The sequence below is a fragment of the Erithacus rubecula genome, assembly GCF_903797595.1.
Source record: "Erithacus rubecula genome assembly, contig: scaffold_604_arrow_ctg1, whole genome shotgun sequence".
NCBI lineage: Eukaryota > Metazoa > Chordata > Aves > Passeriformes > Muscicapidae > Erithacus > Erithacus rubecula.
In genome coordinates, this window is record NW_027635734.1 from 32490 (window position 1) to 58515 (window position 26026).

The 26026-nt window shown below is 57.4% G+C and overlaps 2 protein-coding genes and 1 long non-coding RNA gene across 3 annotated transcripts; 1 reads left to right on the top strand and 2 right to left on the bottom strand.

The window, feature by feature from the left end:
• Positions 1 to 731: 731 nt before the first annotated feature.
• MEF2B (myocyte enhancer factor 2B) lies at positions 732 to 14656 on the bottom strand. Its single transcript, XM_079332898.1, has 9 exons — positions 14478 to 14656; positions 7959 to 8038; positions 6420 to 6623; positions 6217 to 6348; positions 4970 to 5132; positions 3292 to 3437; positions 2386 to 2497; positions 2213 to 2297; positions 732 to 1459 (listed from the first exon to the last, which is right to left on the bottom strand). The coding sequence occupies exons 2-9, from the start codon at positions 8010 to 8012 to the stop codon at positions 1144 to 1146; spliced, it is 1212 nt and encodes a 403-aa protein (XP_079189024.1). The 5' UTR covers positions 8013 to 8038; positions 14478 to 14656; the 3' UTR covers positions 732 to 1143.
• Positions 14657 to 18123: 3467 nt separating this feature from the next.
• TMEM221 (transmembrane protein 221) lies at positions 18124 to 24913 on the top strand (the record flags this gene model as incomplete). Its single annotated transcript, XM_079332897.1, has 3 exons — positions 18124 to 18431; positions 22692 to 22777; positions 24483 to 24913. The coding sequence occupies 3 exons, from the start codon at positions 18124 to 18126 to the stop codon at positions 24911 to 24913; spliced, it is 825 nt and encodes a 274-aa protein (XP_079189023.1).
• On the bottom strand, positions 23295 to 23946 carry LOC306816455. The gene is made up of 2 exons (XR_013777673.1): positions 23865 to 23946; positions 23295 to 23626 (listed from the first exon to the last, which is right to left on the bottom strand). It is a non-coding gene; the product is annotated as an uncharacterized lncRNA (long non-coding RNA).
• Positions 24914 to 26026: the final 1113 nt, after the last annotated feature.

The following is a 26026-nucleotide window of genomic DNA, read 5'->3' on the forward strand; positions in this document are numbered from 1 at the left end:
CTGGAGGGTGTGGGGGACCCCCAGCCCATCTGGGGGTGCCCAAGCGGTGCTTAGGGGGGACCCAAACCCCCCAAAAACGTCCGTGTGGGGTGATGGCGCTGCAGGAGCCTGGTGTCCCCTCCCTGTCACCTCCCAGTAGCGTGGCCGTGGCTGTGGCTGTGGCTCTGGCCGTACTCAGCTCACACAGACCCCAGGGGACGCTCCCCCACCCCAAAAAACGGCAGAACCCCCAACCCTAGCCCAGCCCTGAGCTAAAACAGGCTCAGCTCAGCTGGGCCGGGCCTTAAACCCCACCTTGCCCCCCAAATTCTGATGTTAAGGGGCTTTTCTTTCTCCCACCTGCTCTGAGAGCCCCTGAGAGGTTTTTTGGGTCACCGAGGGGTGAGAGCAGCACGGCTGAGCCTCAAGGACCTGACCAGACCAGGGGTGACCCGGCTGTCACCCACCCTGCTGGCCAGTGACCCCCGAGAGGTGGCTCTGAGCCTGGGGGACACGGAGAGAGGGGGGGGACGACAGCGACGCTGAGCCCGAGAGGATGTGGCATGTGCCACCTCTCCCCTTGGGGACGTTCATGCCCAAACTGAGCCCAAAAATCTCACAGCACACACCCCGAGACCCGCAGCTCTTTATTGGTGCGAAGATAATAAATAGAAAGAAGCCCCCGGCTGGGGGTGCAGCGCCCCCCACCCCGCCTGTCCCCTGTCCCCTCCGCTGTCCCCTGTCCCCTCCGCTGTCCCCTGTCCCCCTGGGCCGGGGGACGCAGGCTCGGAGCCGCCGCCGCTGCTCAGTCCTGCTGCCACCGCGTGGCGCTTCCCAGCCACTCCCGCTGGCTTTGGGGACACGCTGGTGGCGCGGGGACAGGCGCAAGGACGGGCAGGGACAGCGTCCGACAGGGACACGGCGACAGCTCTGCCTCGCAGGCTGGTGGCAGGAGGGGACTTGGTGACATTTGGGGGTTCCAGGGAGGGTGGGGGGGGGGTCTCACGGAGCTGCACCCCCAAGGTGACAATGGGACAGTGACCCTGCAGCGTGCCCGGTGTCACCGCCGGTCGCCACTCCCCGAGGGGCTGAGGATGGGGAAGAAGCGGGGGGGCTGCTCCCCCAAGCAGGGTCCCCCCCCCTCCCCGCACCCCTCCGGCCTCGCTATCTCTGCCAAACGTCCACGGGCTGTCCCCTCCTGAGGGGGACAGCGACCCTCTGCTCGTCCGGCAGCGGCCGCGGCGGCCCCAGCGCGTACGGAGGGAAACCCTTGGCGAACTCATCGCGGGGCTGGAGGTCACCGGGGGCTCGGGAGGCTTCGCTGAGGGTGGCCAGGCTGGCCAGGGAGGGCTGGGGGGGGCCCGGGGGACAGCCCAGCCCCGGCGACACCCGCTCCGACTTGATGCTGATGGCCTGGTGCTGCGGGGACGCGCCGGGGGCGGCGGGGGGCTCCTCCGCGGGGACGATGCGGCTGCTGGCCCTGGGGCGAGAGGGGAGGGGATGAGGGACCCCCTGCTGGGTGTCCCCTTTTACCCCCTACACGGGTTGACACCCCCAAATTCCTGTCCTGGGCTGGTTCTGTTGGGCGCTGGAGTGTGACTGGAGGGGGACGCATGGGGACAAGATCCATGGAGGAATCTGGCTGGGAATAAACTGGGGGTGTTTCGGGGGTGACCCCCAAGACCACCCTGGTGGCCGGGAGGTGACACCCGTGGGTGCAGCAGAATGGGTTCATCCCCACCGTGTCCCACCCTGTCGTCACCTCAGGGTCACCTCTGTCTTCATCCCAGCGCTGCCATGTGACCCCTGCTCTGTTCCCTCCTGTCCTGCCTTGTCCCTTGCCCTGTCCCCCTCTGTCCCCACCCCTGTCCCCACTGTCCTCGCCCCAGCGCTGCCTGAAGGGTCATTCCTGTCCCTGAAGGGTCATTTATGTCATCCCTCTCCTGTCCCCACCCCTGTCCCCCCTGTCTCCTACCCTGTCCCCTCTGTCCTGTCCCCCCTGTCCCCTGTCCCTATCCCCACCCCTGTCCCCCCTGTCCCCTGTCCCTATCCCCACCACTGTCCCCCCTGTCCCCTGTCCCTGTCGCCTCCCCTGCCCCCCCCCGTCCTCACCCCAACGCTGCCCTGTCTCCTCCTGTCCCCTCTGTCTCCTCCCCTGTCCACCCCTGTCCCCTGCCCCTGTCCCCTGCCCCTGTCCCCTGCCCCTGTCCCCCCCTGTCCCCCCCGTCCTCACCCCAGCGCTGCCATGTCCCGGGGGTTCCCCCACGCCGGCGGCTGCAGGAAGCCGGGGGGCGGCGGGACCTCGCCAGCCCCAAAATCTGCGGGGCGGGAGGACACGACAGTGAGCGGGGACAGTGACAAAGAGAGGGGACAGCGCTGTCGCCTGGCGGAGGGACCGGGACTCACCCGCTGGGGCCGGGCTGAGGAAGGGGAAACCGGCGAGGCCGTGGCTCGGGAGGCCGGAGCTGCCCGGGCTGAGCACGGGGCTCAGGGTCTGCAGCGCGGGGTACAGCGGCCGCTGCGGGAATGGGGGCACCCCAAATCGGTTTTGTGCCCCAAAACCCCTGGGAGGACCCCGAATAGATTTTGTGCCCCAAAACTTCAGGGAGAACCCCAAATAAATTTTGTGCCCCAAATCGGTTTTGTGCCCTAAATCGGTTTTGTGCCCCAAAACCCCCGGGGGAACCCCAAATCGGTTTTGTAGCCCAAATTGGTTTTGCGCCCCAAAACCCCCAGAGGGACCCCAAATCGGTTTTGTGCCCCAAAACCTCCGGGGGAACCCCGAATAAATTTTGTGCCCCAAATTGGTTTTGTGCCCCAAAACCTCCGGGGGAACCCCGAATAAATTTTGTGCCCCAAAATCTCCAGGGAGGACTCCCAACGGGTTTTGTGCCCCAAAACCCCAGGAAGGACCCCAAATAGGTTTTGTGCCCCAAAACCCTCGAGGCGACCCCAAATTTGTTTAGAGCCCCAACACCCGAGGGGGGACCCCTAATAGGTTTTGTACCCCAATCCCCCAAATAGGTTTTGTACCCCAAAACCCTCGGGGGAACTCCAAATTGGTTTAGAGCCCCAAAAGCCGAGGGAGGACCCCAAATAGGTTTTGCGCCCCAAAACCCGAGGAGGGACCCCAAATAGATTTTGTGCCCCAAACCCCCAAATAGATTTTATACCCCAAATTAGTTTTGCGCCCCAAACCCCCCGGGGGACCCCTCCACACCCCTCCCTGCACAGCCCCGGAGGAGGGGGCGGAGGGGAGGGGCGGGATTTGGGGAGGGGACACCCGCGTGGCTTTGGGGACAGCAGACTCACCGCCGCGCTGCCGCCGCTCCGGCCACTCGCCACGCCGCCCTGGGACTCGCCACGCCGTCCCTCGGCCCCCAGGAACAGCGGTGGTGGCGTTTTGGTGGCCAGGGCGCGGCTCAGGCTGGCGGCAGGGAACAGGGGGTAGCTGAGACCTGGGGGACAGACGGACAGCAGGACGCACGGATGATCCGCGGGGGATCCCCGTGGCCCCGGAGCCGTGAGCAGCCGTGTGTGCCTGCACGGTGCCAAAGCCACTTCCTCCGTGGGCCACCTGGGCTGTGGCCACGGGCTGTGACAGCAGGTGACAGCGGCTGCATGTGGCTCTGGGGCCACCAACAGGCGACAGGGGCTGCAAACCCCCCTGGCCGGACCCTGATGGGGGCTGGGATGTGCCGTGGGAATGTCCTGAGGCCACCGCGCTGTCCCCATCCCGCCCCGCGTTTTTTTGGGGGTTTCCACTGATCAAACCCCGCGTTTTTCGGGGTTTTCGCTGATCAAACTCCGCATTTTCGGGGGGTTTTTACTGATTAATCCCCGCGGTTTTGGGGTGTTCACTGATCAAACCCCTCGTTTTTGGGGGTTTTTTACTGATTAATCCCCGCGTTTTTTGGGGTATTCACTGATCAAACCACGCTTTTTTTTTTTTTTTTTTTTTTTTGCGGTTTCTACTGATCAAACCTCTCAATTTTTGAGGTTTCTACCGATCAAACCCCGCGTTTTTTGGGGTGTTCGCTGATCAAACCCCGCGTTTTTGGGGGGTTTTCACTGATCAAACCCCGCGTTTTTTGGGGTGTTCGCTGATCAAACCCCGCGGTTTTTTGGGGGTGTTCACTGATCAAACCCCGCGTTTTTTGGGGGTGTTCACTGATCAAACCCCGCGGTTTTTTGGGGGGTTTTCTCTGATCAAACCCCGCAGTTTTTTGGTCTTTCCAGCTGCTTTCCCGTCACCCCGTCCCCGCGGGCTCGGGGACAGCTGGGGACCGGGTGCTGGCAGGGCGCAGGAAGCAGCTGGAGGGAGATGGGAGATCGGGGCCGGTGCTGCCGCAGCTGCGGCTCCGCTCCTGCCCACGCAGCCGCCCCGGCCCCGCTCCCGGTAAATCCCCGGGAGAGGAGCTTTGCATGCGGGGCCGGGCTGGGAAAATCCCCGCGGGGCCACGGGGGCCGGGGGCTCGTGGTGGGGAGGGGGTGGCCACGGAAGGGTGGGCATGGAGGGGACAGGGTGGGCATGGAGGGGACAGGGTGGCCTTGGAAGGGACAGGGTGGGCATGGAGGGGACAGGGTGGCCATGGAAGGGTGGCCATGGAGGGGACAGGGTGGCCTTGGAAGGGACAGGGTGGGCATGGAGGGGACAGGGTGGCCATGGGCAAGACAGGGTGGCCATGGAAGGGTGGCCATGGAGGGGACAGGGTGGCCATGAACAGGACAAGATGGCCATGAACAGGACAGAGTGGCCATGGAAGGGTGGCCATGAAGGGACAGGGTGGCCATGGGCAGGACAGGGTGGCCTTGGAAGGGTGGCCATGAGGGGACAGGGTGGCCATGGGCAGGACAGGGTGGCCAAGGAAGGGTGGCCATGAGGGGACAGGGTATCCTGGCAGAGACAGGGTGCCCAGGGTGGTGACAGAACACCCATGGCCGGGTCCCTTTCCCTTGTCCCCACCCCCTGCAGTGTCCCCGAGCCTACCTGGGGGCAGTGGCCCTGGGGACCGCCCTGGTGGCTTTGGAGCCGCGGGTCTGAAGGCGGGAGAGCGGCCCTGGGGCTGCGGGGAGCTGCTGGCGCCGCCCAGGGAGGCGTCGGGGGCCGGGGGGGAGCTGCCATAGGCGGCCTCGGGCAGGGGCACCGGGCTCTGGGGGGACACAGGGGTCAGGGACAGGGACCTCAGGACCCTGGGGACACACAGGGCTCAGGGACAGGGGACAGGGACCTCGGGACCTTGGGGACACACAGGGGTCAAGGACAGGGACCTCGGGACCCTGGGGACCTTTAGGGACACACAAGGATCAAGGACAGAGACACAGGGATAAGGGACAGGGACTTTGGGATCCTCGGGACCTTTGGGGACACACAGGGGTCAAGGACAGGGACCCTTGGGGACCCTGGGGACTCATCAGAACAAGCCAGAAATCAAGGAGAGGGATGGCATGGGGACACTTGGGGACCCTCAGGACTCAGAAAAACCAACCAGAACCCAAGGACAGGCAGAGGACAGAGACCCTCAGGACTCTGCAGGACAAGGACAGGGATAGGATGGGGACCCTCGGGGACCCTCCAGGACAAACCAGAGGTCATGGAGGGCGTGGGGACCCACAGGAATCTGCAGCACAAGGACGAGATGGGGACCCTCCAGGACAAGGACAGGGATAGGATGGGGACCCTCAGGCCTCAGGGACCCTCCAGGACAAGGACAAGGCTGCAATGGGGACCCTCGGGGACCCTCGGGGACCCTCCAGAACAAGGCTGTGATGGGGACCTTTGGGGACCCTCCAGGACAAGCACAAGGCTGCAATGGGGACCCTCGGGGACCCTCGGGGACCCTCCAGGACAGGGACAGGGATAGGATGGGGACCCTCAGGCCTCAGGGACCCTCCAGGACAAGGACAAGGCTGCAATGGGGACCCTCGGGGACCCTTCAGAACAAGGACAAGGATAGGATGGGGACCCTCGGGGACCCTCCAGAACAAGGACAAGGATAGGATGGGGACCCTCGGGGACCCTCCAGAACAAGGCTGTGATGGGGACCTTTGGGGACCCTCCAGGACAAGCACAAGGCTGCAATGGGGACCCTCGGGGACCCTCCAGCACAAGGACAAGGATAGGATGGGGACCCTCCAGGACCCTCCAGGACAAGGCTGTGATGGGGCCCTTTGGGGACCCTCCAGGACAAGCACAAGGCTGCAATTGTGACCCTCGGGGACCCTCACCCCACTCACATAAAACCTCGGCCTCGCCAGCGACAGATCCACTCCCTCCCCGCTCCTTCTCCCCTTGTCCCCGGGCGGCTCCGGCCCCTCCTCCAGCTCCAGCTCGTGGCTCTCCAGCCCCAACCCTTTGCGTTTCAGCGTCTGCGGGGAGGTGACAATGAGCCAGTCCCTGCGGCCGCCGCGGGGCGCCGGGCGCCTCCCCCGGGCGCTACCTCCAGGATGTCGGAGTTGGTGCGGCTCTCGTGGGGCTCGCTGTACTCGGTGTACTTGAGCAGCACCTTGTCCATGTCGGTGCTGGCGTACTGGAACAGCCGGTTGGTGCTGTTGAAGATGATCAGCGCGATCTCGCAGTCGCACAGCACGCTCAGCTCGTACGCCTTCTTCATCAGCCCGAATTTCCGCTTGGTGAAGGTTACCTGAGGGGAGGGAGGGAGTGAAAATGCCGCGGAAACACCTCGAAATGCCCCAAAATGCGCAAAAAACACACCTGGAAACACTCCGGAAACACAAGGATACCCCGAAAACCGCCAAAACGCTCCAAAACAACTCCGAAAACATAACACCCCGAAAACACCCAAAACACTCAAAAAACACACAAAAAACGCCTCAAAAACACCCCCAAAACAGCCCAAAACCATCCAGAAAACACCCCCAAGAACACCCCAAAAATACCCCGAAAACACCTCGAAAGTACCCCAAAACACACAAAAACCAACCTGGAAACACTCCAGAAACACAAGAATACCCCGAAAACACACCAAAACACCTCAAAAACACCCCAAAACAACTCCGAAAACATAACACCCCGAAAACACCCAAAACACTCAAAAAACACACAAAAAACGCCTCAAAAACACCCCCAAAACAGCCCAAAAACATCCAGAAAACACCCCCAAGAACACCCCAAAAATACCCCGAAAACACCTCGAAAATACCCCAAAATGCACCAAAAACAACCTGGAAACACTCCGGAAACACAAGGACACCTCGAAAACACACCAAAACACCCCAAAACAACTCCGAAAATATAACACCCCGAAAACACCCAAAACACTCAAAAAACACACAAAAAACGCCTCAAAAACACCCCCAAAACAGCCCAAAAACATCCAGAAAACACCCCCAAGAACACCCCAAAAATACCCCGAAAACACCTTGAAAATACCCCAAAATGCACCAAAAACAACCTGGAAACACCCCGGAAACACAAGGACACCCCGAAAACACACCAAAACACTCTGAAAACACCCCAAAACACCCCGAAAACCCCCAAATACCCCAGAAACACACCAAGAACACCCCAAAAACAGTCAAAACACCCCGAAAGTCCCCAAAACACTCCACCCCAAAAACACCCCGAACACACACTAAAAGCACCCCCGAAACAACCCAAAAACACCCCAAAAACACCCCAAAAACACCCCCAAAACACCCAAAACACCCCAAATACCCCAAAACACTACAAAAATACCCCAAAACACTCCAAAACCACCCTGAAAACATCCCCAAAACCCCCAAAACACTCCACCCCAAAAACACACTAAAAACACCCCAAAACACCCAAAAACACCCCAAAAACACCCAAAAAATACCCCAAAACACCTCAAAAACACCCCTAATATAGCCCCAAACCACCCCGAAAATACCCAAAAACACCCCAAGACACCCCAAAAACACCCCTGACTCCCCAAAAATGCCCCTGAGCGCTGCTGGCCGCAGGGTGATTTTTTTGTCCCCACCTCGTCCCTCACCTGCCGGTTCCGCTGATCCAAAATCCGGCTGATCTGGATTTTTTTGCGGCCCATTTTCGGCTCCTCCGCCGATTTTGGGGCTGGAAGAGAAGGAGAATCCCCTGACCCCACTGGTCCCAATCCCAGCAATGCCAAAAATAAATTGGGCTGCTGAAAAAAAATCAAATTTCGGGGGAAGTTGGGTCGTTTCTTCTTCCGCGAAGATGGCGGCCGAGCGGAAAATGGGGGGAAATGGGGAATTTTGTAGGGTTAGAGGGGAAAAAATCGCTTTGGTCTTGGTCGGGCACCCCAATCCATCACCCTGAGCACCCTGAGCACCTTTGGGTGTCGGCTGGAAAGTGGCACTGCCGTGATCCCAAAATACTTCAGGGGGTTTTGGGTGATCCCAAATCCTTCAGGGGGTTTTGAGTGATCCCAAGTCCTTCAAAGGGGTTTTGGGTGATCCCAAATCCTTCAGGGAGGGTTTGAGTGATCCCAAATCCTTCAGCGGGGTTTTGAGTGATCCCAAATCCTTCAGGGAGGGTTTGAGTGATCCCAAATCCTTCAGCGGGGTTTTGAGTGATCCCAAATCCTTCAAGGGGTTTTGGGTGATCCCAAATCCTTCAGCGGGGTTTTGAGTGATCCCAAATCCTTCAAGGGGTTTTGGGTGATCCCAAATCCTTCAGGGGGGTTTTGAGTGTTCCCAAACCCTTCAGGAGGTTTTGAGTGATCCCAAATCCTTCAGCGAACTTTTGGGTGATCCCAAATCCTTCAGGGGGATTTTGAGTGATCCCAAATCCTTCAGCGAACTTTTGGGTGATCCCAAATCCTTCAGGGGGATTTTGAGTGATCCCAAATCCTTCAGCGAACTTTTGGGTGATCCCAAATCTTTCAGGGGGATTTTGGGATCAGGGTTTTCACCCCAAACCCGAGGCTGCTCCCGAAGCTGCTCCGAGGGCGTTTAAAAGGGGGCAGGGCTGGCAGAGGGGAGGGTCCCTCCAACAGAAGGGTTGGTTTTAGGTTCAAATTTGGGGATTTTTTTTTTTTTTTAATTTTTTTTTTAAGTTCCAGCAGACTAAATTTGACCTGCGACGCTCATCAGGCCAGGAAGTGGCTGCAAAGTGGAACCACCCACCCACTCCTGTGGCAGAGCAGGGACAGGGGGACAGTGACCCCACCCCCTCCCAGCCGGGACACCCCCCTGCTGACCCCTCCCCAAATTCCAGCTCCTCTGGGACCCCCATAAAAACCACCCCAAAATCCCCAAATGGGGCAGAAGAGTGAGCGGCACCAAGATGTCCCCAAATTTGGGGACAGACCCGGCCTGGCTTTGTCACTGCTGTCCCCAAATCACATCCAGGAGGGAGGAGAGGGGCTGGGGGAGAATTTTGGGACCCCCCCAAACTGCCCCCCCCCCGATGCCAGGCTGGTGCCAGGGGGGCAGTTGGGGATCCTTTTGTCCCCTGATGTCCCCCCCGTGTCCCCCTTCCCCCTCTCCAGCACGTTGCCATTTCACCATCGTGCTCAGCTGCTATTTTTAGCTGATCAAAACTAATTTTAATTTATGGAAGGAAATTACTCTGCAGTTCCCACGGTCTGGCTGCCACCCTGTGTCCCCAAACCCACGCAGGACCCCCCCCTGTGGCCCCCCCCAAAATTCAGAGGGTGCCCAGACAGAAAGGGACAAAAATTCCCTGGGGAAAAAAAATGAGGTTTTCTTATTGTCAACAATCCCTGGGGAGTTTTAGAGCTCAGACACCTGAGGACATCCCGAGGGACAAAACATCAAAATGTTGAAATTTGGGGATGGATGATGGATGGTGGATCCATGGATGGATGGATGATGGATGGATGATGGATGGATGATGGATGGATGGATGGATGGATGGATGGATGGATGGATGGATGGATGGATGGATGGATGGATGGATGATGGATGGATGATGGATGGATGGATCCATGGATGGATGGATCCATGGATGATGGATGGATGGATGATGGACGATGGATGGATGGATGGATGGATGGATCCATGGATCCATGGATGGATGGATGGATGATGGACGATGGATGATGGATGATGGATGATGGATGGATGGATGGTGGATCCATGGATGATGGATGGATGATGGATGGATGGATGATGGATGATGGATGGATGATGGATGGATGATGGATGATGGATGGATGGAGGGATGGATGATGGATGGATGGATGGATGGATGATGGATGGATGATGGATGGATGGATGGATGGATGGATGGATGATGGATGGATGATGGATGGATGGATGGATGATGGATGATGATGGATGGATGATGGATGGATGGATGGATGGATGGATGGATGGATGGATGGATGGATGGATGGATGATGGATGGATGATGGATGGATGATGGATGGATGGATGATGGATGATGGATGATGGATGATGGATGGATGATGGATGGATGATGGATGATGATGGATGGATGATGGATGGATGGATGGATGGATGGATGGATGGATGGATGGATGGATGGATGATGGATGAATGATGGATGGATCCATGGGTGGATCCATGGATGGATGATGGATGATGGATGGATGGATGGATGGATCCATGGATCCATGGATGGATGGATGGATGATGGACGATGGAGGGATCCATGGGTAGATCCATGGATGGATGATGGATGGTGGATGGACGGATGGATCCATGGATGGATGGATGGATGATGGATGATGGATCAATAGATGGATCCATGGATGGATGGAGGGATGATGGATGGATGGATGGATGGATGGATGGATGGATGGATGGATGGATGGATGGATGACAGAGGGATCCATGGGTAGATCCATGGATGGATGATGGATGATGGATCAATAGATGGATCCATGGGTGGATCCATGGATGGATGATGGATGGAGGGATGAATGGATGGAGGGATGGATGGATGGATGGATGGATGATGGATGGAGGGATGAATGGATGGAGGGATGGATGGATGGATGGATGGATGGATGGATGGATGGATGGAGGGATGGATGGATAGATGATGGGGGGATCCATGGGTGGATCCATGGATGGATGGAGGGATGATGGATCTATAGATGATCCATGGATCTATAGATGGATGTATCCACAGGACATGAAATAGTTCCAAGGATTTGCTTGGGGACAATCCCCACTGATCTTTGGCTGCTGTGGTCCCTCAGTGCCCCATGGGGTGATGCCCAGCAGGTCCTGGAAGGTTCCACCACCCACAGAGAGATTACATGGGGGTCCTGGAAGCTGCTAACACCCCCAGGGTGGATCTGAGAGGGTCCTGGAAGCTGCTAACACCCCCAGGGTGAATCTGAGAAGGCCCTGGAAGGTTCCAGCCCCCACAGGATGATCTGAGAAGGCCCTGGAAGGTTCCAGCCCCCACAGAGTAATTCTCAGAAGGTCCTGGAAGGGGCATCCCCATCACTCCAGGGGATCCAGGGACCCTCTAGGTCGGGATTTTTGGCACCGGCAGAAGCGCCCGAGGCCTCGTGCAACACTCGGGGCATTTAGGGGGTATTTGCATGGCGCCAGGGGTGTGAATTCCTAATTTCAGCTCTTAATTAATGAGCTGAGACCAAGCGAATCCCAGGAGAGCTGCGTGTTTTTCCGTGGGATTCCCGCTGCCTTCAACACCCCCCGGATCATCCCAGAAATCTCAAACCTGTCAGATTTACCCTAAAAATCCCAGCAGGGGGATATGAAGGGAAAAGCTGCTCTAGGATCCCCTAAAATACCCCCAAATCGGGGTCTCGGGGCTCCCCAGGGATTTATACTCCCATAGGGCACGAAAAGTGGAGGAAAAGGGTTTTTTAACCAAATTATGGGGGTTTTGCTGCTAATTTGGGAGCTGGGGGGGGGGGGGAATAATTATCAAATACCCGCTAGTGGCACTTGGCAGCCCCCAAAATGCGTTTTGGTGGAGGAAAACAAGGATTAAAGCGAGGAGAAAGAGTTTCCATCCCATGTTTTCCGGCGAGGGAGGGGGAAAATCTGAGCCAGGAGCAGCGAGGAGGGCGAGGGTGATGCGGGGATCGAATTTAAAACGGGAATTTAAAACGGGGAATTTAAAACGGGGATTTAAAATGGGGATTTAAAACGGGGAATTTAAAACGGGAATTTAAAACGGGGATTTAAAACGGGGATTTAAGACGGGCATTTAAGGAACGCTGGGATCAGAGGGACAAATCCAGCTCTGGCTCTGAGGTTTTTGGATCCCGGAGATCCCCTGGGAACGGCTGAGCTGGTGCGAGCAGCATCCCGAGCCCTGCGCGGGGAAAAGTCAAAGTTGAGCTCGGAGTTTCTGCCGGGCCTTTCTGCTTTTTATAGGTTGTTTAAACAAGAGACCAGTACAAACCAGCGCGGGGCTGGCAGCGCTGGGTGGGGACTGGAGAGGAGCTGGGAAGTAGGGGAAAGGTGGGGATGGGGCTCGGAGGGATTTTTTTGGGATCACCACGACCTCCAAAACGTCACCCAGCATCCCAAAATCTCTCAGGTTTTATGGCCGGGCTCGGGCGGACACTGCCAGACTCCAGCCCCGCTGTCACCTCGCTGTCGCTGTCACCCCGCGGGTGACACAGAGCGAAAGTCCCGGCCCGGTGCTGATGGGCGGAGGCTTTTCGGTTCCAAAATGAGTGTGTGGAAGGAGGGAGGATTGAAAGGGTCCCCCCTGCCCCCCCTCAAAAAAAAAAAATCAGGCGGCTCCAGAGGATGAATGGACACAGGAACCCCCCCGAGATCGGTGGATGCCACATCCAAGGGAAGGAAATTGAGATTCCTGTGGGATTGGGCTGCTCCAGGCCACGGTTGGGAATTAATTTGGGAATTCCACAGCCGGGAATTAATTTGGAAAGTGATGCTCAGTTGGTGCTGGGGGCGCTCAGGGTTGAACTCAGCCCGGCCCCAGGCTCACAGAGCTGGTTTGCTCCTGATAATCCTGCTGGGTTTTTTGGGAAGAGGAGGGAAATTCAAGGGGTTTAAAGTCACTTAATTTCTCCCCAAATCCTTCTGGGTTCTGCTCCAGCAGCGTGCCAGCCTTTCCAGCCCTCTCACTGCCGGGATGACCCAGCAGGAACTCTGTCCTCTTGTGTCAAAATTCCCCAAAAGTTTCCCAAATCCACCTTTTTTTGGGGATATAGTGGGTGTTCTGAGCTTGGAGGTGACGGGGAAGGTTTGACATCCTAAAGCAGAGCTGGAATCTGCGCCCACCTCCCTCCTTCCCGAGCCCAGGTCTCCCCACACGTCACGCTGGCAGCGGGGACATGGAGCGGGGCCAGCAGCGGGATGTCCGGACGGGTCACCCACGCTCCTTTCCCAACCCATGTCCCCAGGGATGCCCGTGGGGGTCCCCTGGGGCCACAGCCCCTGGTCCCACCCCGAACTTCCACGGGAATTCATTTCCCAGAGACGACAGCGCTGGGAAAGTTTCTCCCATTAAAAGAGTGGAAACGCTGAGGATGGGGACAGAGACAGGGACAGAGACAGGGACAGGGACAGGGACAGGGACAGGGACAGGGACAGGGACAGGGGACATCAGGGACAGGGACATCAGGGACAGGGACAGGGACAGGGACAGGGACAGGGACAGGGATGGGGACAGGGACAGGGATGGGGACAGGGCAGGGATGGGGACAGGGATGGGGACAGGGATGGGGGCAGGGATGGGGACAGGGATGGGGACAGGGATGGGGGCAGGGACAGGGACAGGGATGGGGACAGGGGCAGGGATGGGGACAGGGATAGGGACAGGGACAGGGACAGGGATGGGGACAGGGATAGGGATGGGGACAGGGGCAGGGATGGGGACAGGGACAGGGACAGGGACACGCTGTGCTGGGCAGGAGGATCTGGCAGAGGATCCACCTCACCCTCCACGGGTGGCAGAGGGACCCAGGGACAGCCTGGAGATGTCACATAGAGGTGCCACCACCCTGGAGATGCCCCTAGCAGGAGCGGTGGCCTTGTCCTGTCACCAGCACGTGCCAGGAGCAGCCAGGCCGCTGTGCCACCACCCCAGCGAGGTGACAATGCCATCACCAGCACCACGTCCGTCCAACAGCTCGTGCCTCAGTTTCCCCGCTCGCCCTGAGCTCAGCCCCAGCCCCCAAAGGCCGCGGTGGCCCCGGGGGGTGGCGGCGGGGCCGGGACAGGGCGGCTGCCACCCAGGCTGCACTTTTGGGTTAAACCCGGGCGTTCCTCCCTGCACAGACACGAGTAAAAATAACCGGCCCGAGCTCGGCGCAAACCACAGGCTTTTTATAGCCCGCCATCCCGAGCCGGCGGGGCGGGGGCCGGGGCTCGGCCGTGCCCAGAGCAGCCCGCCGGGCGCCGGCCCGGCCGCACCGGCCCCTCCCCGGGCCGGCCCCGCTCCCCCTGCCCCGGAGCCCCGACGGAGCGGCGGATGGAGCAGAACGGGGCGGACAGCGCTGCCGCCGTCTGTCATTGTCGCCTGTGGCCGGTGCCGGTGACACCGGAGAGCGGCCGAGTCCCGGGAGCCGCGGTGGGACACGCACCTGGACAGCGGCGCTTCCTCCTCCTCCTCCTCCTCCTCCTCGGCTGCAGCGGAGCCGGGGAGACCCCGGGGTGATCCCGGGGTGATCCCGGGTTGATCCCGGGTTGATCCCGGTGCTGATCCCGGTGCTGATCCCGGTGCTGGTCCCGGTGCTTGTCCCGGTGTCGGTGTCGGTCCCGTTCGTGTCCCCGCAGCGCGCGCTGCCGCCGCCTGACCGATGATATTTGCATAACCCCGCCCACCCCGCCCGAAGATTTGCATACAGCAGTCGGGCTGTGCTGCCATTGGCTGAATGTCGGTAATTATTTGAATAGCCACGCCCTTGGCAGGGTGAGGGGCGGGGCGCAGGGAAAGGGGCGGGGCCATGACGGTTTCGGGGCGCTGCGGGGATGGGGAGCGTTGCGGGATTTGGGGGATTTCGGGGAGATTTGGGGAAATCGGGATGGGGGCAGCGCTGGAGGGGTTTGGGCGAGGATTGGGTTTGGCAGGGAAGGGCGTGGATGAGTTTGTGGGAATTTGGGGGACAGGAATTGGGGTGAGGATGGGGAGATTGAGGGGCTGGGATGAAGGACTTGGAGGGGAGGACACAGAGGAGTTTGTAGGAATTTGGGGGGCTGGGATAGGGGTGAGGCTGGGGGGCCCAGGGGAATTGAGGTGAGGGATTTGGAGGGGATGAGTTTGTGGGAATTTGGGGGGGCAGGAATTGGGGTGAGGATGGGGAGATTGGGGGTCTGGGATGGGGAACTTGGAGGGGAGGACACAGAGGAGTTTGTGGGAATTTGGGGGGGCTGGAACTGGGGTGAGGATGAGGAAATTGGGGGGTTGGGATGGGGAATTTGGAGGGGAGGACAAGGTGAATTTGTGGGAATTGGGAGTCCTGGGACAGGGTGAAGTTTGGAGGGTCCTGGGGGATGTTGGGGTTCAGACCGGGCTGAGATGGAGATTTTGGGGCTCAGTTTCAAGCCCCACCAGCCCCTTCAGCCACAGGATTTGGGGGTGTCACTCCCGTGGTCCCCAATGTCACCGAGAGCTCAACAAAACCCTTCAGCTCCAAACTGGGACACCCAAGGCACCCCTTTATTTTAAATTAATTTTATATTTTTATAAATGCAGTCACTGCCCTGGGGGAGGACTCTCGTCTCCCTCCTCCTGTCCCAGCCTGTCCCCGTGTCCCCAAGGGTGACAATGCCACACGGAGGCTGAGAGGAAGCAGCAGGGACACCGAGCGAACCCCGACATCTCCGTGTCACCTGGCAGCACCTGGGACATCCCAAATGCCATTCCCTGTCCCCAGTGCCAGCCCCGAGAAGGTGACAGGACCTCGAGGGCGAGGAGAAGGGAGAAGAGAATGGGACTGCCGATCCTGTGGTTGCGAAGTGACTTTGTATGACAAAAAGGTGACAGATGCCGCTGGCGACAAATCCAGGGACAGCCTGGGGCTGAGGGCAGTGAATAAAGGAACTGGAAATCGGAATTCCCGGCGGGAATGCGCGGGCTGAGTTCTCTAGAGGGAGCAGAACCTGAGCTCGGGGGATGCTGTGACCCCAAAATCAGCGTGTCCTGTCCTGGGGTGTTTCCAGCAGCCAGGGGGAACCGATGGAATTCCAAAGTTCCGTAAGAGGAGCTCCAGGGCTGCAGGTGGGAAAAGGGGAATAACAGGGAATTCAGGGAATTTAGGGAATTCAGGGAACTCAGGTCCCACCCAGCCTCACAGCAGAGACATTTTTGCACCCTGGATACCCCGGGGGTCCAATCCCAGGAAGATCACGAGGAAAATCTGGAGAAATTGGGAATTTCTGGATGAGGCTCTCAAGCCTGTTGTTCAGGAGGCGACATCTTCCCCAGAGCTGCTTTTAAAGCTTGTGATTTATTGAGTGCAATTAGCAGACTGTTAATTAGCCCCGCTAGTAATCTTAATTGATCCTGAACAGGGGGGACGAACGGGGGGAGAACAGAAGCGCCAGAGCTTCGGCAGAGTCTGAGGTGACACATCCAGGGACAAGTTTGGGGACACTCGGGGTGGCTTTTTGGGGGTGCCCTGTCCTGTCCTTCCTTCACCTCGGACTCGAGGTCAGGGTCGCTCCCAGCGCTGCCAAAAAAGCCATTTTTGGGCTCAGGGACCCCCTGGGTCAAGGGGTGCCCAGGCTGGGCTGCGCTCGGCTGCTTCTTCCCAGTTCAAAGCTTTGAGCTCCCTCTTGAGGCTCTTCCTGCCCCAAAATCCCGGGATTTGGGGGAGCCTGAGGTGCTGGATGCCCTGGGATGGGAGCTGCACCCCAAATGTCACCGATGGCTGAGCTCTGTCACTGTCCAGGACACGGGAAAGGGACAGAGATGTCGTCACCAGGTTTGGGGACTTTGGGCCAAGTCCCAGGCACTGCCACCCCCTCCTCCTTCCAAAAATGCTGGAAACGAGCCTGGAGCCAAATTCCTGCTGCTGCCAAGGCCAACACGGCGGGGTTTCAAAATAGCCCCGTGTCCCGCGCGGTGCCACGGGAACCACCCACGCGGGACGGGAGGAAAGGGACAGAAAGGGACAGAAAGGGACAGAAAGGGGCAGAACTGCTCCTCCTGCAGACGGAAAGGTCACCCCGGTCCGGATCCCACAGCCCGGCCTGGGCACAGCTGCTGGCACTGGGATGGAGGAGGCTGCGTGGCACCGGGACCCCAATGTCCCCTTGTGTCCCCTCGTGTCCCCTCGTGCCCCTTGGTGTCCCCTTGCCCCGTCTCCAGGGAAATTCCTGTGCCAGGAGCTGCTTCGGCAGCTTCTTTCCCAAGGTGCCAGGTGAATTTTGGGCGAATTTTCCTAAGTTCGTGCTGGAAACCTCCGCGATTCCCAGGAGAAGGCGCTGGCGGGGCAGATCCCAAAGGAAAAGGCGATTCCGCTTCCCAGGATATTTATAAGACATGGGAAACTCGTGGGGGTCCCAGGGGCCGCCTCGAGGGTCTTTTCTCAGCCTTGCGGGACTGGGAACATTTCGGGAACTCCCTGAGGGGCTGGAGGGGAAAATCCCGGCGCAGGTGGAGGCCAAATCTGCCTCTCCCGGGGGGATGCGGGTCAGGGAATCGCCTCTTCCCACCGGCCTCGGTCCGGTCGGTACCGGGGTTTTCCCAGCACCGGGAAAGGCGGGGCTGGGAATGGGGGAGGCGGCTCGGTGTCCGTCTGTCCGTCTGTCCGTCCGTCCTCAGTCCCCACCCCCGCTCCTGCTCCCTCCACCTCCAGGAGGCTCCCGGGGCCTCACCGGGGGCGGGCACGGGGGCAGGACGGGCCCGCCCCGGCGGACACGGCGGAACGGACGCGCTCCCGTTCCCGGATCCCGGTTCCCGTTCCCGGTTCCCATTCCTCATTCCCGGTTCCTATTCCCCGCTCCCGGTTCCCATTCCCCGTTCCCGAATCCCATTCCCCGTTCCCGGTTTCCATTCCCCGCTCCCGGTTTCCATTCCCTGTTCCCGGATCCCAGTCCCGGTTCCCGGTTCCCATTCCCCATTCCCGGTTTCCATTCCCGGTTTCCATTCCCCCTTCCCGTTTCCAAGTCCGAGCTCCCGCAGCGGCGGCACCGAGGAGTCGGGGGAGCGCACGCACCTTCGGCACCCCCCGGTTCCCCCGGTTGTCCCGATTCCCGGTGCCGGTTCCCGGTGCCGGCCCCGCCATGCCCTCCCCGTACCCTCAGCGAGCCCTGACGGTGCTGCTGCTCTTCGGGACCTTGTCCGCTGCCATGGCCCTGCTCTCCTCCAGCCTCATCTTCCAGCTGCCGTCGGGCCGGGCCGCTCCCGGTGCCGCTCCCGGTGCCGGTGCCGCTCGCGGGGCTCTCCCGGAGCCGGTGGCCGCCGCTCTGGTGCCGGTATCGGCCGTGCTGGCCGCGCTCTGCCTGGTGCTCAACGTGAGCTGCTTCTTGCTCTGCCTCCTCCACGGCTACTTCAGCACCGAGCTGTGCCGGGGACAGCCCGGGACGGAGCGGTGAGAGCCGCGGGGACACCGGGGGGACACCGGGGGGACACCGGGGGGAGCGGGATGGAGGGGCCGGGAGCCGCGGGGACACCGGGGGGACACCGGGGGGACACCGGGGATAGAGGGGCCGGGAGCCGCGGGGACACCGGGGGGACACCGGGGGGACACCGGGGGGACACCGGGGATGGAGGGGCCGGGAGCCGCGGGGACACCGGGGGGACACCGGGGGGACACCGGGGGGAGCGGGGATGGAGGGGCCGGGAGTCGGGGGGACACCGGGGCGACACCGGGGGGACACCGGGGATGGAGGGACCGGGAGCCGCGGAGACACCGGGGGGACTCCGCGGGGACACCGGGGGGAGCGGGATGGAGGGGCCGGGGGCAGCGGGGACACCGGGGGGACACCGGGGGAACGGGATGGAAGGGCCGGGGGCAGCGGGGACACCGGGGGGACACCGGGGGAACGGGATGGAAGGGCCGGGGGCAGCGGGGACACCGGGGGGACAAGGATGGAGGGGCCGGGAGCCGCGGGGACACCGGGGCGACACCGGGGGGACACCGGGGATGGAGGGGCCGGGGGCAGAGGGGACACCGGGGGGACAAGGATGGAGGGGCCGGGAGCTGCGGGGACACCGGGGGGACTCCGGGGGGAGCGGGATGGAGGGGCCGGGAGCGCTCGGGAGAGGCGGGGATGCTCCGAGGGATCCGGAGAAACCGAAACTCGGGAGGATGGGGGGTCTCGGAGGGGTCTGGGGGTGCACAGGGATCTGGAGGGGGTCTGGGGGGGTCTGGGAGGGGTCTGGGGGTGCACAGGGATCTGGAGGGGTCTGAGGGGGTCTGGGAGGGGTCTGGGGGTGTAATGGGATCTGGAGGGGTCTGGGGGGGTCTGGGGGGGGTCTGGGGGTGTAATGGGATCTGGAGGGGTCTGGGGGGTCTCGGATGGGGCTGGGGGTGCACAGGGATCTGGGGGGGGTCTGGGGGGGTCTGGGGGGGGTCTGGGGGTGTAATGGGATCTGGAGGGGTCTGGGGGGGTCTGGGAGGGGTCTGGGAGGGGTCTGGGGGTGCACAGGGATCTGGAGGGGTCTGGGGGGGTCTGGGGGGGTCTGGGAGGGTCTGGAGGACACCGAGGGATGGGCAGTGAGGCTGCAGGTGGCAGCGCCACCCCGGGATTGTCACCACACGGTCCCCGGGCACGGGGGAGCTGCCAACCCCCCCCGCACCCCCAAAATCCACCCGAGGATCCGCTGGGACCCCTCCAAAAGGGGATTGTGGGGATCAACCGGTGCAAAACCCCAAAAATTCCCCTCCTCGGTCCCTTCCCGTGAACACCAGGCCCTTTAATTGGAGTTTTGGAGACTTTAAACTGGGACCAGCGAGTTTGATTTCCATGATTTAAAATTCCCCGCGTGTTTTTAGGAGTTCCTGAGGTCACCCCAACCCCCAGGGATCGCCCCAAAATTTTGTCCGTGCTGGGGTGGTCACCAAAACGACCCCAGGGCTGGGTCATTAAGCACGGCCACGTGTTGATTTAATCATTACCAGCACTTTTACACTCGTAGAGTTGTTCCTGAATAAATTCCCTTTTTTATTTTCGTGTATCTGGGGGCTTCTGGCCAAGATCCTGAGTTAAAACTTAAAAAAAACCAACTCGGGAATAATCCGATTTTCAAGGATTTTGGTGACATCGTGGGGGACACTCAGGGTGACTCAGGAAATTTTGGGACCTCTGTGATTTCAGTCAAAACTCATTTAATGGGAATGACGATGTTCCAACAGCTACTTTTTGTCTCTAATTAGAGAATCCAATCAGTCCCAGCTCTGCACCGGGCTGGAGAAATTCCAGCAGCGCCTCCTCAGCCTCTTCCAACGCTTCATTAACGGAGGAGAGCAAAAAATATTTCCCTAAAAACATCAAAATTCCCACAACAAACTCGGGCTTTTAGTGGGAGCCGATTTTCTGCTGGAAAAAAAAACAACAAATAATTCCCTCCACCCTGAGTTGGGAATTTTCCTGCGCTCCCGGCTTGGATTTTGGACTGTAAATGGTCCTGTAAATGCTGGGAAGTTGAAATTTGGGAATTGTGAGGTCACAGGTGGGGACAGGGAAGGAAAATAATTCCCCAAATTATTATTATTATTATTTTTAATTAAAGTTCTTTGCTCCCCAAAACTCCCGGAGCAAAGAGCGGGGAGGCTTTTCCCAAATAATTTGAATTTCAGGCGGATTCCTGTGGGAGGATTTGGGAATTCCTTTCATCCGTGCCTCAGTTTCCCCGGCTGCTGTTGGGAGCTCAGATTTGGGAGGAAAATCGGGATTTTGGTGATTTTGGGGCACGGCCAGGAGGTGGCAGCGATGTCCCCGTGCCGTGGTGGCATCAAGGGTGGCGCTCACATCGCGGGGACTTTTGGCACGTTGGCGGTGTCACCCCGAATTGTTGGTGTCACCCCAAATTGTTGATGTCACCCCGAATTGCCGCTGTCACCCCAAATTAACAGTCACCCCAAATTAACAGTCACCCCAAATTGCCGATGTCACCCAAAATTAGCGCTGTCACCCCGAATTGTCGCTGTCACCCCAAATTAACAGTCACCCCGAATTGCCGCTGTCACCCCGAATTGTCGCTGTCACCCCAAATTAACAGTCACCTCAAATTGCCGATGTCACCCAAAATTAGCGCTGTCACCCCGAGTTGTCGCTGTCACCCAAAATTAACGCTGTCACCCCAATTAACGCTGTCACCCCAAAGTAACGCAGTCACCCCAAATTGCCGATGTCGCCCAAAATTAGCGCTGTCACCCCGAATTTCCGCTGTCACCCCAAATTACCACTGACATCCCAAACTGCTGATGTCACCCGAATTGCCGCAGTCACCCCAAATTTCCAATATCACCCCAAATTGACGTTGTAACCCCAAACTGGCAGTGTCACCCCGAATTGCCGCTGTCACCCCAAAGTAACGCTGTCACCCCGAATTGCCGCTGTCACCCAAAATTAACAGTCACCCCAAATTGCCGATGTCGCCCAAAATTAGCGCTGTCACCCCGAATTGTCGCTGTCACCCCGAATTGCCGATGCCACCCCAAATTTCCACTGTCACCCCAAATTGTCGCTGTCACCTCAAACTGGTGGTGTCACCCGAATTGCCGATGTCACCCTGAATTGATGCTGTCACTCCGAATTATTTTTCTTGGGTTTGGAGCAGGACCAGGACTAGTCTGGAGTTCCTCAACTCCAGAACTTCTTTCAGGGTTTGGATGTTTTCAGTTCCTCAGATCCAGATTTTTTTTTTCCTGGGCTCAGATCAGGACTAGGATCAGTTTTAAGCTCCTCAACTCCACTTTTTTTTTTTTTTTTTTTTTTTTTTTTTTTTTTTTTTTTTTTTTTTTTTTTTTCCTGGATTTGGATGTTTTGAGTTCCTCAGGTCCAGATTTTTTCCCTGGGCTCGGAGCAGGACCTGGATCCTGCCCAGCGCTGTTTCCCCTGCCAGGACCTTTCCAGAGACTCAGAATTCCCTGAATCCCCTGAATTCCCTGAACCCCCTGAGTTCCCTGAATCCCCTGAATTCCTGAATCCCCTGAATTCCTGAGTCCCCTGAATCCCTAAATTCCTGAATCCACTGATTCCCTGAATCTCTGAGTTCCCTGAATCCCCTGAATTCCTGAATTCTCTAAATCCCCTGAAACCCCTGAATCCCTGAATCCCCTGAATTCCCTGAATCCCCTGAATTCCCTGAATTCCTAAATTCCTGAATCCCTGAACCCCCTGAGTTCCCTGAATCCTCTAAATTCCTGAATCTCCTAATTCCCTGAATCCCCTAAATCCCTGAATCCCCTGAATCCCTGAATCCCTGAATCCTCTGAATTCCCTGAATCCCCTAAATCCCTGAATCTCCTAATTCCCTGAATCCCTGAGTTCCCTGAATCCCCTGAATTCCTGAATTCTCTAAATCCCCTGAATCCCTAAATCCCCTGAATCCCTGAGTTCCCTGAATCCCCTGAATTCCTGAATCCCCTGAATTCCTGAATCCCCTGAATCCCCTGATTCCCTGAATCCCTAAATCCCCTGAATTCCCTAAATCCCTGAATCCCTGAATCCCTGAGTTCCCTGAATCTCCTGAATTCCTGAATCCCCTGAATTCCTGAATCCCCTGAATTCCTGAGTTCCCTGAATCCCTGAATTCCCTAAATCCCTGAATCCCCTGAATTCCTGAGTTCCCTGAATCCCCTGAATCCCTGAATCCCTGATTTTCCTGCTCCCCCCTTCCCCAGGGCAGACTGGTTCCTGCTGGACAGTCGGAGTGTCCGGCACGCCGCCCTCGGCCTCTTCTGCTGCGGGGTCTGTCTCTACCTCACAGGCAAGTGTCCCTCCAGCATTCCCACTATTCCCAGTATTCCCACTATTCCCACTATTCCCAGTATTCCCACTATTCCCAGTATTCCAGTCCAGCCCTAGGCTGGTTTCTAGTCTCGGGTCCTGAGCCTGTCCCTCAGCTCTTTTCCAGCCCAAACCATTCCATGAATTTGTGAATCCATCCCTTTTCCAGCCCCAAAAATTCCACAAATTTCCAACCCCATCCCTTTTCCAGCCCCATCCCTTTTCCAGCCCAAACCATTCCATGAATTTGTGAATCCATCCCTTTTCAGTCTCGGGTCCTGAGCTCTTTTCTAGCCCCAAATATTCCATGAATTTACAGATCCATCCCTTTTCTACCCCAAAGCATTCCATGAATTTGTGCATCCAGCCCAAATAATTCCATTAATTTGTGAATCCATCCCTTTTCCAGCCCCAAAAATTCCATAAATTTCCAACCCCATCCCTTTTCCAACCCCATCCCTTTTCCAGTTCAAAGTATTCCATGAATTTTCAAATCCAGTCTCGGGTCCTGAGCTCTTTTCCAGCCCCAACCATTGCATCAATTTGCAAATCCATCCCCAACCATTCCAGGAATTTACAGATCCACCCCTTTTCCAGCCTCAGCTATTCCATGAATTTACAAATCCATCCCTTTTCCAATCTCAACCATTCTATGAATTTGTGCATCCAGCCTAAATAATTCCATTAATTTGTGAACCCATCCCTTTTCCAATTTCAAACATTCCTAGAATTTTCCAATCCATCCCTTTTCCAACCCAAACCATTCCATGCATTTGTGAATCCATCCCTTTTCCAGCCCCAACCATTCCATAAATTTACGAATCCATCCCTTTTCCAGCCCCAAAAATTCCACGAATCTCCAACCCCATCCCTTTTCCAGCCCCAAAAATTCTACAAATCTCCAACCCCATCCCTTTTCCAGCTCCAAAAATTCTATAAATCTCCAACCCCATCCCTTTTCCAGCCCCAACCATTCCATGAATTTATAAATCCATCCCTTTTCCAATTTCAACCACTCCTTGAATTTTTGAATCCATCCCTTTTCCAGCCCCATCCCTTTTCCAAACCAAACCATTCCATAAATTTATGAATCCATCCCTTTTCCAGCCCCAAAAATTCCACAAATCTCCAACCCCATCCCTTTTCCAGCCCCAAAAATTCCACGAATCTCCAACCCCATCCCTTTTCCAGCCCCATCCCTTTTCCAGCCCCAACCATTCCATAAATTTACGAATCCATCCCTTTTCCAGCCCCAAAAATTCCATAAATTTACGAATCCATCCCTTTTCCAGCCCCAAAAATTCCACAAATCTCCAACCCCATCCCTTTTCCAGCCCCAAAAATTCCACAAATCTCCAACCCCATCCCTTTTCCAGCCCCAAAAATTCCACAAATCTCCAACCCCATCCCTTTTCCAGCCCCATCCCTTTTCCAGCCCCAACCATTCCATAAATTTACGAATCCATCCCTTTTCCAACCCAAAAATTCCACAAATCTCCAACCCCATCCCTTTTCCAGCCCCAAAAATTCCACGAATCTCCAACCCCATCCCTTTTCCAGCCCCACAAATTCCATGAATTTGTGAATCCATCCCTTTTCCAGCCCCAAAAATTCCACAAATCTCCAACCCCATCCCTTTTCCAGCCCCAACCATCCCATAAATTCCCCGATCCATCCCCTGGCAGCTCTGGCCCTTTTCATGCTGCTGCTGTTCCAGCTGGAGGCGGGGATCGCCAGCGCCTGCATCCTGACCTCTGGAATTCTGCTCCTGCTCATCTCCCTGCTCCACGCGCTGCTCCGCGCATCCCAAATCTCCCAAAATTCCCCTTCCGAGCCGCCCCAAACCCTCTACGAGAACGACTCCGCCCAAGTCGGCGACAGCGACACCAAAATCGCGGCTCCTGCTCGGCCACGTCCTGAAATCCATCGGGAATTCTCCTTGCCGCTTTTCCCGGAGCGCAGATCCTCCCGCGGCCGGGAATTCCCGCGGCAATGTCGCGACATATCGCGCGCGCACAGGACGCTGGCGGAGGATCCGGGGCTGCTGCAGGAGCGGGGGAATCCTTGGAATGGGGCGGCCCCAAAAGGCACCAGCAAGGATTCCACGCTGGTGTGAGGGAATCCTGATTATCCACATATGGGATTTTGGGAATTTCAGCTCTGAAATTTTGGGATTTGTAGTTTTGGGAGTTTTGGGATTTCCAGCTCTGGGATTTTGGGATTTCCAGCTCTGGGATTTTGGGATTTTCCAGCTCTGGGATTTGGGTTTTCCATCTCTAGGATTTTGGGATTTGCAGCTCTGAGGTTTTGGGATTTGCACCTTTGGGATTTTTGGATTTCCACCTCTGGGATTTGGGATTTTGCAGCTCTGAGATTTTGGGATTTCCAGCTCTGGGATTTGGGTTTTCCATCTCTGGGATTTGGGTTTTCCATCTCTAGGATTTCAGGTTTTGCAGGTCTGAGATTTTGGAATTTTCAGCTCTGGGGTTTGGGAGTTTTGGGTTTTGCAGCTCTGGGATTTTGGGATTTTCCAGCTCTGGGATTTGGGTTTTCCATCTCTGGGATTTTGGCATTTGGGGTTTTCCATCTCTAGGATTTTGGGATTTGCACCTCTGAGATTTTGGGATTTCCAGCTCTAGGATTTTGGGAATTTCAGCTCTGAAATTTTGGGATTTGTAGCTTTGGGAGTTTTGGGGTTTGTAGCTTTGGGATTTTGGGATTTTCCAGCTCTGGCATTTTGGGTTTTCCATCTCTGGGATTTCAGGATTTGCAGGTCTGAGATTTTGGAATTTTCAGCTCTGGGGTTTGGGATTTTGGGATTTCCAGCTCTGGGATTTGGGTTTTCCATCTCTGGGATTTTGGCATTTGGGGTTTTCCATCTCTAGGATTTCAGGATTTGCACCTCTGAGATTTTGGGATTTCCAGCTCTGGGATTTTGGGATTTCCAGCTCTGGCATTTGGGGTTTTCCATCTCTGGGATTTCAGGTTTTGCAGGTCTGAGATTTTGGAATTTTCAGCTCTGGGATTTTGGGGTTTGGAGTTTTCCAGATCTGGGATTTTGGGATTTCCAGCTCTGGCATTTGGGGTTTTCCATCTCTAGGATTTTGGGATTTGCACCTCTGAGATTTTGGGATTTCCAGCTCTAGGATTTTGGGAATTTCAGCTCTGGGATTTTGGGATTTGTAGCTTTGGGAGTTTTGGGGTTTGTAGCTTTGGGATTTTGGGATTT

Coding starts and splice junctions, on each gene's coding strand:
- MEF2B (XM_079332898.1), bottom strand. CDS start 8,012: ATGGGCCGCAAAAAAATCCAGATCAGCCGGATTTTGGATCAGCGGAAC. Junction 3,438..4,969: donor CCCAGGGCCACTGCCCCCAG/GTAGGCTCGGGG, acceptor TCTGTCCCCCAG/GTCTCAGCTACCCCCTGTTC. Junction 1,460..2,212: donor CGGGACATGGCAGCGCTGGG/GTGAGGACGGGG, acceptor CTCTCGCCCCAG/GGCCAGCAGCCGCATCGTCC.